General features: G+C 41.1%; 1 protein-coding gene across 2 annotated transcripts in view; it reads right to left on the minus strand.

Moving 5' to 3' along the window:
• Window positions 1-6,917: 6,917 nt before the first annotated feature.
• COL22A1 (collagen type XXII alpha 1 chain) overlaps window positions 6,918-12,913 on the minus strand; it is a 224,729-nt gene continuing 218,733 nt past the window's right edge. For both annotated transcript variants that reach the window (XM_090138032.1, XM_090138033.1), the window contains exons 61-65: window positions 12,711-12,890; window positions 10,411-10,477; window positions 9,121-9,303; window positions 8,259-8,336; window positions 6,918-7,291 (exon numbers count right to left, since the gene is read on the minus strand). In XM_090138032.1, the coding sequence (XP_089994158.1) occupies window positions 7,104-7,291; window positions 8,259-8,336; window positions 9,121-9,303; window positions 10,411-10,477; window positions 12,711-12,890 (696 nt within the window). In that variant the 3' untranslated portion in view covers window positions 6,918-7,103. The remainder of the gene's footprint in view (window positions 7,292-8,258; window positions 8,337-9,120; window positions 9,304-10,410; window positions 10,478-12,710; window positions 12,891-12,913) is intronic.

A 12,913-nucleotide genomic window follows, 5' to 3' on the forward strand; every position in this document is an offset into this window, starting at 1 on the left:
GTTGGAGAAGGTCCAGAGGAGAGCCACAAAGATGATCAGGGGACTGGAGCACCTCCCCTGTGAGGACAGGCTGAGGGAGCTGGACTTGTTCAGCCTGGAGAAAAGAAGGCTGCGGGGTGACCTCATTGCAGCATTTCAGTATCTAAAGGGAGCCTACAAACAGGAGGGGAATCAACTCTTTGAAATGGTAGATAACAGCAGGTTGAGGGGAAATGGTTTTAAGTTGAGGGAGGGAAGATTTAGGTTGAATGTCAGAGGGAAGTTCTTTACAGAGAGAGTGGTGAGGTGCTGGAACAGGCTGCCCAGAGAGGTTGTGGATGCCCCGTCCCTGGAGGTGTTCAAGGCTGGATTGGATGGGGCCCTGGGCAGCCTGGTCTAGTATTAAATGGGGAGCTTGGTGGCCCTGCATGTGGCAGGGGGGAGTGGAGATTCATGATCCCTGAGGTCCCTTCCAACCCTGGCCATTCTGTGATTCTGTTTTTGAATTATAAGCACCTGGGATGCCAGTACTTTCTTGATGGAGACAGCAAGCTATTGAGCTGGGACTATTACAGCTGAATGGATAACAATGTAAGCAAATCCTGTGGACACAAAGTGGTTATTCCTGTTCTTTAGGATCACCATTTATGTCAATGAGATCTGAAAGCTATGCTACCTTCATTAAGAAGTGGTGTACGTTTTACATAAAGAAGGGTCAACAGAGGAAATCTAATACCTTTCCACAAGTAGGAATTGGTACAGTAGCTTGGAAATATATGTATATATCAGAGATGATTATAATAACAAAGGACAAGTGAGATTTTTTCACTTGCAAGGGAAGGCTTCTGACCAGAAATAACAGACCTCATAATTAACCATAAAAATAACACTGAAACACAATTCCCACCAAGAGAGTGCTGAAAAAGTTCCTGCAATGAGATGCATTTCAGACTTGAACAAAAGCCATCCCAATGTGTTTCTAAATATACATTGTCAGCTATGTCTGTCCTGTGAAATACAATGAAATGCTGTGTGTGCTGCTTTCTGCTTAAACACTCTTCTCTCTCCGCATCAAAATCCAAGCCTTTCAGACAGCACATCACGCTGACCAAAGCTGTGCTTAGAGTGAAAGGCTTTTCTGATGCTGGGCACTGCTATCCATATTGAACTCGCTAAAAGTATGACCCTAGGCTTTTCTTTAAAAGGCAGCAAGTTCTTTTCTGCTCCATCTTGCAAGACATCCTTTTTCCTAATGCTGATCACTGTCTCATCAGGAGTGTCAGTGTATGATTAATGCCTCCCTGTCACACTGTTCCCTTGTCCTTTCTACATGCAGTTCATGGTCCAATAAATAAAATTGCAAGAAGGAGCCCATACTTTCAACATGTGATCTATCTAGAGACCTAGAATCCTAGAATATCTAGGATATTCTCATTCTCAGTTCATACAAACTCCAATAAGAATATTGCCAGAGTCAACAGTTCTAAATCAAGGTGCATGATGAATTCATAATTTAGCCTGAAAATCTGTTTGGAAACCAACCTGGATAATGAAAAGTTCATCATCTCTTTAGGCTTTTCTTATCAGTTGTGCATATTTCACAAGTCAAGACACAAAAATCCATTTCTGATTTCTAGGTTTAAACTAGATTGATGAGGGCAAGCATTCTTCCATTTCTTAACTCAGCTTCACCAGTACAAGGTGATGAAATGAAAGCCCAGGCTCTGATGGACTCTTCTTAACCTACAAGAAGTGCCAAACTTAGGATGCGGGAAGCAACTAGATAGCTGATGCAAAGATTCTCCCCCTAAGCAGAGATGGCTTTGCAGGGTCATCAAGGAGGACTCCTCATGTTAGGATGCTCACCCTGTGCAGGACTGCCACAAAGCAGCATCCTTTACCCTCAGCAGCATTGAAATATATCTGACAGATCGAAAGAGGTGATAGTGGATTTTTTTAGTAACTCAATGTTTTATTTTCTGTTATTTCCTGGCAAAAGGACAGTACATGTGTCTCGCTCCGATTTATAGGAGGGAGAGGAGGTTCTTTTAATATCTATATCCCCGGCGTGAGATTAAGAAACAACGGTTCAAATGTTGGTCCGACCAGTTTATTACAGATGTTAATTAGGGAGATGGTGAAGGGGAGGACGGACGCTATTATGAATTAGGGTAATGGGGAAGGGAAGGAGGGCAATAGAAAAGGTAAGAAAGAAGAAGCAAGCAGTCTTTATAGGAAGCAAGAGGGACATAGTCACCACCATGGATCCAGCTAGGTTTGTAGTTCAGTCATTGATCTTCAATAGCAGTGGGTCATCAGGTGTTGTTGTTCTGTTGACAATGACGATGGAAACGACAACGACCATGGTGATGATGGCTCCTTTTCAATGCTTTCAAAGTGGTTGAGTCAGCTGTCTTTGGAGTGACAGCTCAAATCCAAAGTGGTTGAGTCAGCTCTCCTTGGAGTGGCAGCTTCTGGCTCTGGGATCTCAGCAGAAATTCCTTTGTTCCCACCTTCCAGGCCGTGCCAGCAGATAAGAGGGAGCAGGGATGCCCATCTGCATCCTGTTTTTCACAGGACACGATGGTACCATTCCCCAGTTTTCCCATACCAGGCTGGAGCTATTTAGTCACAGGCCAGATCTTCCGCCAGTAAACACTCCTGAGCACTCTCTTCCAGAGGTAAGCAACTCTGGAGGAAGGGGCTTTCAAATGTTCCCAGAGGGATGTCAATTGTCACACGGTAGCACCCATCACTTGCCTCCTCAACAAATCAATCAGAGTCTTATCACAAGAAATACCTCACGAAGCAAGCTTTGAGCCAAAAAACAAAGAAGGATTCTCACAACATGTTGATACCATAACATTGTCCATCTCCCTGTGCCATTCCCATAGTACTGAACACTTCATTGTCTGTAACACATCCATCTCCATATCAACCCAGTAGCAACATGAGTCGGTGTAATGGTGAAAGACACTTATCAGAAACTCTTCTGTCAACACCAGGCTAGTTCAAGTAATGCAGCCCAGAGTGCTTCAGCTGATTACTTTAGGATGCTTATCCAGGGTCCAAACCTCTCACTGGAATCACCTAAATGCAGGTGTCACAGCCTAGCTCTGAGCATGAGATTCAGGAACCTAGACATAAACATCTCACATCATTTGAGGTATACATAATCTCCCTCAGGGAAACTCACTGAAGATACTCCCAGGTCTTATGTTGTACCTGGAAGTCTTTTAGACCAAAGAAGAAGAAGAAAGAAGAAGTTTTTTACTATAAGAATACTGAGGTACTGGCATAGGTTGCCCAGAGATGTAGTGGATGTCCCATCCTTGGACACATTCAGTGTCAGGCTGGACAGGGCTCTGAGCACCCTGATCTAGCTGTAGGTGTCCCTGTTCATTGCAAGGGAGTTGGAATAGATGTTCTTCAGGGGTCCCTTCCAACTCAAATGAATCCATGAAATACGCTCTCAATGTCTCTGGTGCCCAACATTCTCAGATGATGATACCCAGATATGCATCAGCATCGCATCCTGTTTCAGAAGCTGCCAAAAAGCAGCCTGTAGCAGCTTAAGGCTTGGACAGTTTTCGCATTAAAAGATCAAAATTTCTCCATATTTTTATTTTCTTTTAATTTTAATTGTATTTTTTCTTAATAGTCCAGAAAGTAAAAGATGTGCTCATCTCTCTGACAGTTCTGTACTCAGAGCATGGACCCGAGGCTTAGCAGCTGCTACATTTTTATTGCATTTCTGGAAAAACACACACATTTGTTTCAGTCCTGAGCAGTACCATTTTGCTTTGATTACACATTTCTCGATAAACATGTGGAACTGAGTTCAACCTTAGACAGTTTAATTATCCCATATTAACGAGAGGTGTGAAAAGGACAGCTCAGAAAAACAACATCACAAGGCTGTAATGAGATGAGCCTCTCCAAAGCAGCAGAGAAGGAGAATAATTTATTCCTTGCTACAGCTCCAAAAAAAGCTAATTTAGAGCAGTTCAGAATACAAGTGTAAATTGTTAAATAATGTAACACAAAAAACTATTTTCCCGAAATTAATCTCTTTAAAATTTAAAATTATTTATTTGACAGGCAAAATATATAATGGAATAATAGTTTGTTTGCTATAACTGTAATAATTTACACAATTGATTAAAAAAAAAAAAACAAAAAACACTCCAGCAGTATCATAAGATGTGTGTATCATTAGCACCATGGTTACATATAGACAATGCATTCTCTGCCTCTCTAATTCCATCTTATCAGTATATTCCCTCTTATCACATGGCTGGCCAAAAAAAAATCATACTAAAATAACAGTGGATTCCTGGGATTAAGTCTCAGACACTGAATAAACTTCATTGTGATGTACCAAATGCTTTGTTTCTGAGACAGGAACATTGAGATGCAAAAGCCACATCCTCATCTTGTTCAAGAGTGGTTAGTAAGCAGCCACACACATTACCTCTGCCCTATCTTTCACCTCCTGCATCCATTGCTGCCTTGCAAGCTGTTTGGCAGACAGTACTGGGTGGCTATAAGCACCCCTGCAGATCTGAGTCTGCAGCAAGTGTCTCATACTCCTCACTACTGACAGACTGTGCTTGGTAAATGTCATGTAGAGGAAACAAGATTTAAGAAAAAGCAGGGAAATGGCATCCACTGAACTCAGAACACAAAGGTAGGAATAGACTGAACAGGTAACAATAAAATAGAGAATATGCTATAGCAAAGGGAGGTAGGCTGTCTCCCCTTTTCTGGTTACAGCTGCCCACTGCAAATTTTTAATTTCTATTGAAGATGTCGGTGTGTCTTGTTTTCCTAACGCAGAGCACTGCTGGCAGTGGCTTTGAGAGACTTGCAGATGAAATGAGTTATCAAAGAAAATAAAAATAAAAAAGGACAAAACAACAAAAACTCCAGAATCTCCTATCTCCTTTATCTAAATTCCAATGTACCATTTTGGAAAGATGAAAGACCCTGGAATTTGTTCAATAGAGCATAATTATATATTTACCTATCACATGGTATACTTGAGTGTATTAATGTCTGTGCCATGCATGGTTTATGCAAATATGCACGATGCAGAGTTTGAGGAGTTTCACATCACAGAATCATAGAATCATAGAATCATTAAGATTGAAAAAGACCTCTAAAATCATCTAGTCCAATCATCAGCTTATCAGTCTTCACACCATTAATGTACTAATATGGGACAATATATGCCTGACCTCCATAAAACCTTCTCATTGCCATGATATTTATTCAAAATGATGGCTCATACTATGTTGAGAGGTCTCTCCCGAGTAAGAAGCTTATTCTACATCACCACTAGAGGAATAAAATCTCATTCATCCTGGACTAGAAAAAATGATGATGTTAAATACTATGTGATCAACATGCTTGCATAAAACTGAACTATAGAAAGCATTACAGTAACATATACTATTGAGGGTTACTAAAAAGCAGTATGCTTTTCATTTCATGATATTTTCACTTTGCTAGGTCTTTCCACAGACAGAATCACAGTAAAATCCAATAGAAGAATTTACTTGCATAGGAAATAGCAAAAATTGTCACCACTGAGATCTACATAGAAAAGGCTTTGTTTAATCTTCTGGGTAAGAAAAAGGCTCCAAGGCTTGCAAATAGTCAGCTTTGGGCTTATAGCTACAGTGTCTGATTTTGGGATGGTTATAGACAGCTGTGCCTTCTGCTTGGCTTAGCTAGTTTGGAAGCACCATGCCACATGGTGAACATGCCAGCAGGGCAAGGGGCCACATTTATCTCTCCAAAAGATCAGATGAGATTTCAAAACAGATTCAGCACTTGGTGTCTGTATCACTCTGGTCCCTCAATACAAACTGCTTATTCAGAAGAGTTTTGGAAATCTGGCTCTTCCATGTGTCTCTGTCAGAAAGTTAGATTGAAAAGTGATCAGTTGTGAATGTCTTCTCAGCCTCTGTCCCTTATTTATTTTCTCAGTGAATTCCCAACATGATTTTGGCAATTAGCTGATAGGCAAAATGGCCTATGTCTGAGTTTTGGCTTTCACTCTCAAACACAATTTCCTCAGAGTTTCTGAACACCTGTCTGTTCTGACTTTTCATCAGAGATGAAAACCAGCCTCTAATCTCTCACGTCCCTCTAAAACACAACTTTTCCAAGTTATTGGAGACTTATGATATGGTGTATCGTTCAGAACAGTGAAGTCCGATGACACTTTGCTTCCTGAGATTTTTAACAGTAGAAGACATTCTGTGTTGCACTGGCAGAATTCTCGGGTGAAGAAGTGATAGATAGCTATGTGTGCATTGACAATGACAAGTGGAATTGGCAGCCCTGAGCTGATGGAGAATAATATTGTGGCTTTTTCAGAGGCATCTCCCTGACAGAAGGAAGATAAGCTCCATCTGATATGAACATACCCTTCAGCTACTGAGGTTATTGCACAAGGAACAGTGATCCAGGCCTCACTGTGAGATTTCACATGGTCCAAAAAAATTGGCTTCTATAGAATTCCAATTCTTTTGCGGACAGAATAATAAATATAAAAGAGATCTTCTAGGGAACACCTTGCCTGTCTATAACTGTATGTCCATTGTGAGCTGAGTGTATTGGAGATCTCTTCCCCAGTTTTGGCATGACCTTATCTTCCTGTCCTCTGTGTGGATGGCAGCTAGTACCACAGTCCTGTGATTACACAGTTAATGCCCCATGCTGCACAGTGCAGGATTTAATTTCAGTTTCAAGGCTAAAGCTTTGGAAAGAATTAACCACAAAAAGGAAAAAAAAAAATTGGTATCAGAATGGTTTTGCATAAACTGCTACACAATGCATCAATGTTATATGCTCTTCAAAAGAAAAAAAAAAAACCCACATTTTTAATGTTTTAATATGCCTTTGTGTTAGAGAAAAAAGAACAAATTCACATGTCACATCAAAGATAATAATAATAATTATTATAATTCATAAAAATAATCTGACCGACCGGCAGCATTTGTTGGCTTTAGAAGGCCTCCCATGAAAGAAACAAAGTTGAAGACATCTGAGAGCTCTTGGCAGGCTGTATGAATTCAAGTTTTAAAAACAAGTCTGGAGATACTCCCTGTATCCTAGGGCCCTTTGACATTGGCGGGCCTGGCAGCCAGGCTTGCATAGTAAGCGCACTGAGCGGGGTCACACTGTCCATTGGCCCCTGGAGGTCCCTGTGGGCCCATGAGACCAGGTACCCCAGCTTCACCTTGAGGGCCAGGTGATCCTGGTATTCCATCTTTGGCATAACCAGGCTCCCCTGGGAGGCCTAAAATAAAAACAAAATGCCCTTGGTGAGCGGCACCTTCAGAGTGCAGTACTTAGTAGTACAGCATCACAGGAGATGGCTTTACTGCCTATACCGGGATGTAGGCATCACCTTCCACAGATTTGGGTCTGGCTGACATATTTCTATGAGAATATGGCAAACATCACTCCTCTGAATGCAAGATTTCCATCCTGTATGCATAATTGGATTAAACAACTGTACTATGTTCTCACTGTGCTGTTGAAGTTGTGCAGCTGCAGAGGTAATGACATATAGTCCTCACAGGGAGGTGGCAAGAATGGGAAAACTTGAGGCAAGAGTCATTTGTGGGAAATAACTCATTGTATGAAGTATAGTGGATTCACTGTTATTTTAAAGCAACGCAGGACCAGCATGCCTGATGCAGCCTATGGAGTAATGAATTTTTTTCCATAATTTTCTCTCCCACCAAAGCAGGGTGAAGGTAAAGCTGATCGATGGCTCCTAATTACAAATTAGAAACAAAATTTATTTGCTTCTTGTTTATCAGCAAAGATAAAGCTTGAGCTGTATGCCTGAGACAGAGGCGTTACATACAATCTTTTATAACAGGCTGAAGCTGCCTGGATCTCTGCGTTCAGCTTGGTCACAAGAAGATTCTGGAAGTGCAGATAAGGCACCACACTGTGTATCTAGTAAATAAAGCCTCACTTTGGACTTGTCCCAAAGGTCAGTTAACCTAACTGTTACTGACATGGGTCATTGTGTTTGCCAATCAGGCTGAAGAACTAAGGTGGCCAGATATGATGCTAGTGTTTTATTTCTTCCCTTTGGGCCACTGGCTATAGAAATAGTGTAATGTCATTATTTATGTCAACGTGATTATTTATCTAATATAGAAGAGACCTTTGCCTTTGTAAATGTTCTGAGTTTTATATATATATATACTTTTGTGTGTGTGTGTGTGTAACTTTCTGAAAAAACATACCTGGAATTCCTGGAGGACCTATTTCACCTCGCTGGCCAATGCCAGCATCTCCTTTCTCACCCTTCTCTCCTCTTTCTCCTGTAGAGAGGGGAAAAAGACAACAATTAATTGATAAGCATTATCTATAGAACAAACTACCACAGGTCTTTTATCCACTCTTAAACCAGTGTATTTGCTAAAAAAAAATAGTTCCTAATTGTTGTCGCTCCTCTGAGAAAGGGAATAAGTGGGAATGAAGATGTAACCCACTTCAATTCTGACCAAAGGTAAAACACACACTCTGCAGTTGCTGGTCATGTTCACAAAATCTACTTTAAAAGACTGAGGCTGCTTTTAGCAAGAGTTTTGAGTACTACTTTGATGCTATTAAGAGAAGAGGTGAATACCAAGATTTTAAGCAATTTCAGCTTATTGCTTATGTCACTGCAACATCTTAATAAAATCTGCCCAAGGCAAGTAAGACTATGATGCAAACTCAGGTCTTAGGTATTCCCAGGACACTCAGATATTTGGCAAGCTATGGGATGGTTGTGTTGAGATCATCAAGGCTTTCAGGAATTACAATTCTTAGGGAGAAAAAACGCCGATAAAAAGCTTAATCAATTTGAAATATTAATTTTTCCTTTTAAAATTAATAGAACAAAATCCTTTTCAGTTTGCTTCATTTTTTAGCATTTCACCAGAACTACTTCTCACACCACTCCTCAGGATATTCTTTCTGGTACTCAGTGCCTGCGCTAAAGAACAGAATCATAGAATAGCTTGGGTTGGAAGGGACCTCAAGGATCATCAAGCTCCAACCCCCATACTGTGCTGGACATATCTCTTTAATGGATTTCCCAAACACACCAGGATTGCTCACCCTTGGGACCAATGGGTCCGGGTGGTCCTTCAGATCCAGTCTGTCCAGGTCGGCCAGGCTCTCCTGGAGGGCCAGTTCTTCCTGGTAGTCCTTCTTTCCCAGGGGGACCAGGAGGTCCTGGTCTGCCATGGGATGCTTTTACATGTGCAGGTGGTATCTGAGCCAAGTGATAGGCTAACTTTGCTGCAAAGAGAGGGGAATGGAGTTTATCAGACAAGAATATCAGTGCTCCAAATGATGGAGAGCTGGAAACATTGATCTAGTAAAGTCCAAATAGGGAACTGATGAAATTTTCAGGACCATTCATTTGTTGTTGCCACATAACCCTTTCCCAAACATCACGATAGTACCATACCCATTGTAAATGATTTCAGCCTAATTTCTCCATAGTTTCATACTGCTCTTGAATATCATGCGTAATCCTAAACACTTATCTCTGCTCCTTGTTCAAGGAGGATCTGAATGTCCTTTCTTTAACAGTACAGCTGGTGGATTTCTGTAGAACTCAGATCATAGCTGATCTGAAAAGAAGAATGTTTCCACTGCTATGCAGTGAGATGCTACGTGGCAGCTCTTTAGGGAGAAAGCTTTCTTTTCTTGTTCTGGGCTGTTACACAAATGGACTGAAAGTCAATGTACTTATCAGCCAATGTACCCTGCCTGGGAAATCAGAAATTGCAACTAAGGCAGCTCCCTGTGTCAACATATCATCTGAATTCCATGCAGCCATATTGCTCATAGCTCTCAGATTCAAACTCTGAGCAGCCTTGAGGGCTCTTTAGACACACTTAGCATCACAAAAACATCCAACAGAATGAAGGGAAAAGGGTTTTCTATGTTCTCTTCAGTGACGCAAACTCTTGACTGCTATTAGAATGGGGTGGAAATCAAATTCTGAGAACATGTAAATAAACTCCTTCAAACAAATCACCTAATTTCACCATGATCTCTAGAATGGAGGAAAATGTGCTTGGATATGTTTCAGCTGCTCCGAGAGCTGTGCGTAGAGAAGCACTACAGCTCTGCAGTTCGCTGTAGATCTAGGTCAATACTGGCCTGCAATTCAAATACTTTGAGAAAAACAGCAACCTACATCCACTCTACATGCTCTCCTTTTACTGGTGGGCATCAAATGTCATTTTACAGAAATGTGCCTTCCAGTAGACTTGTTGCAACAATGCCTTCCATAAGCAGGAGAGTTTCACGTGTTAGCTACAACACCACAGCTGTAGAAAGTTATCTTTCATGCTCTCAGATCTATCTGCTATCTTCTCAGAGCTGATTACTTACCATCTAGCTGCTTAGCTAACTCCTCTTGGATGAGTCTTCTCAGAGTCTCTAGAGACGGAGGTTCCCCCTAGGGAGTAATAATTGTAGTAGTAACACAATATAATAATCACAGCCTGGGGATGTGAAAGTGAAACTTCAGATGAAGGGATTAGAGGATTGCATTTCTTCACCCAATGCACACACAAAGCTGCAGAGACTTGCAAGAAGAAGAACATAACGGGATTCAAATCATCCATAATTCCCATGCTGTTGGCAAGCTGTGGACTCAATGGTGTAAGGAGGGAGCTTGGTTGGAGACTAAATCATAAAGTCATAGAATCATAGAATGGCTTAGATTGGAAGGGTCCTTAAAGATCATCAAACTCCAATCCCTTGCCATGGGCAGGGTTGCCACAGGCTGCCCAGGGCCCCCACTCAATCTGGCCTTGATAAAATCTCTCTGTACACTAATAGGATGAGTAATAGAAATTGGATCAGGAGACTTCTGCTCCACATGACCACTGTGGAAAGCCTGACTCTTTATTCAGCACTGCAAGTTTCCTCCAGGATAATTAAGGTGAATACCCAGAGTAGGTCCAGGTACTGATACTGGATGTATGGCATGCTGACAGGCCTTATCTCAGCAGAACAACAGCCAATCTACCCATTTACCCATTCTTCCAAGCACACACAAGGTTCTGCCTGGCTGCAAACTGTTGAAAGGAGGCAGGGAGACAGGGCTGCCCGGTCCTGGTCCATCCTCTATGGATTAGTGTCCTTTGTCACCTCTCTCAACTCCTTTGTGTGACAGTACATCTTAAGCAGATGTACTACCCACTAAAAGTTATGTAACATTGTGTGTCCACTTGAAAAACAGATGAAAGCATTTTTGGTGGACTAGAAGAATATTTTTGGCTGAGACCTTCCAAGAACATAAAAAGAATAGTTTTAGGGAAATTAGACACGTCTTTGCATATTTCACAAACTCAAAAGAATTATTTTAGCTCTGTTTCAAAAATAATTTTGAACCAACAAGATCAAATATTTTCCTTTGTACAGTGATATGTTTCACTTGAAAAGTACTTTCCTTTTTTTTTTTAATTAAAATTGCTCTTTCCATCTGTTTGAAAATATTTCTCATCAGCCTGCATTCTTCTATGAATTTACATGAAAGTGTTTTTTTTTTCCCTCAGACTTAATACTTCTAACATATAATAATGCATACTGTCTCCCCTGTTTACAAAACCTTAATAAAGTCTTCTGAATCAGAAGTTATTATCCAGTAACAAATTTAGATTTTATTAAATAGCCAAGAGACATTTCAATTTTAACCAGTAAAATTGCTAATAAGGATGGAGTTGTCCATTTGCTGCCTTCTTCCCACAGCAAATTTTGTGTAAGGAAAATATGTGTTTGATGGTGACAAAAGCAGCAATTTTGTCATTACTACTAACCATTTGTGATGGCTCTTAGTGTATATCCCAATAAGCAAACATCATTGTGGAACATAATTTGAAGGCTTACATATTATCTTTTGACATTTTAACTCTATTAGTTGCATTAAGTCTCCACAATCATCACTGGATAGCATCAAATCTTTGTTTTGCTGAGACACACACACACAAAAGATGTTTTGTCTAAAGTTTACCCAGCATTTACATTACTGGAGATTACTTTACTAGTTATTACCCCCCTGCAGTAATCTCAGATTCAGTCTCAGGATGGACATATCAGCTTCACTAATGTCAGGTCAGTCGTTGTTCTCATTCTTGTACATACATTACCCTCAGGCGCTTTCAATAGACAGATTGTTTCCCATTAGAAAAAAAGAAAAGAGAAGAATATTAAACGAAATAGGATTTCATGAATTCTGATGAGCTGACTCCAGAATTTCCAGGAATAGAGCAGTGACCTTTCCATGGCTCAGCACTTTGTCTCTCATAGCAACCGGCAGCAGAGGAAGACATAAGAGCTCCGTATGAAACACTACGCATTAACACCCAAATAGCAAGAAGCTTTTTTGGACTCCAGGTATGCATGGACATAGCTGCATGACCTGATTTAGGCTGTTATGGGAGTCAGAGACTGGCCTCCTTGGCTGTCGGTCTGAATTGTTCAGTTCTTGAAGTTTAATCCAATACCCTCAGAAAAAATAGCTCTGCTTTTTATGTATCAAGAGATGGGAGATAAAAATGCTGTCTCCCTATTGCAGCACATACTTGCTCTGGCTTCTTCCAGCCCTACCACAACCTTAGAAGCTTTTCTGATCTCCCACTATGGCAGTAAAATTACTGTACAAAGCCTTTATCTGGCAGCCTTACCCGTGGTCCTGGAAATCCTGGCTGTCCTGGGGGACCAGGAGGCCCAACTTGCCCATTGTCTCCTGGTGGTCCGTGGGGTCCCATCAGACCTGGATGGCCTTTATGACCAGGTATCCCAGGCTCACCTGGAGGGCCCTTTTCTCCCGGAGGACCTTTTTCGCCTTTGATGCCAGGCTCTCCCTAAGCAAAAAAAATAAAAAAAT

The sequence above is a fragment of the Phasianus colchicus genome, chromosome 3, assembly GCF_987193195.1.
Source record: "Phasianus colchicus chromosome 3, bPhaCol1.hap1.1, whole genome shotgun sequence".
Classification (NCBI taxonomy): Eukaryota; Metazoa; Chordata; class Aves; order Galliformes; family Phasianidae; genus Phasianus; species Phasianus colchicus.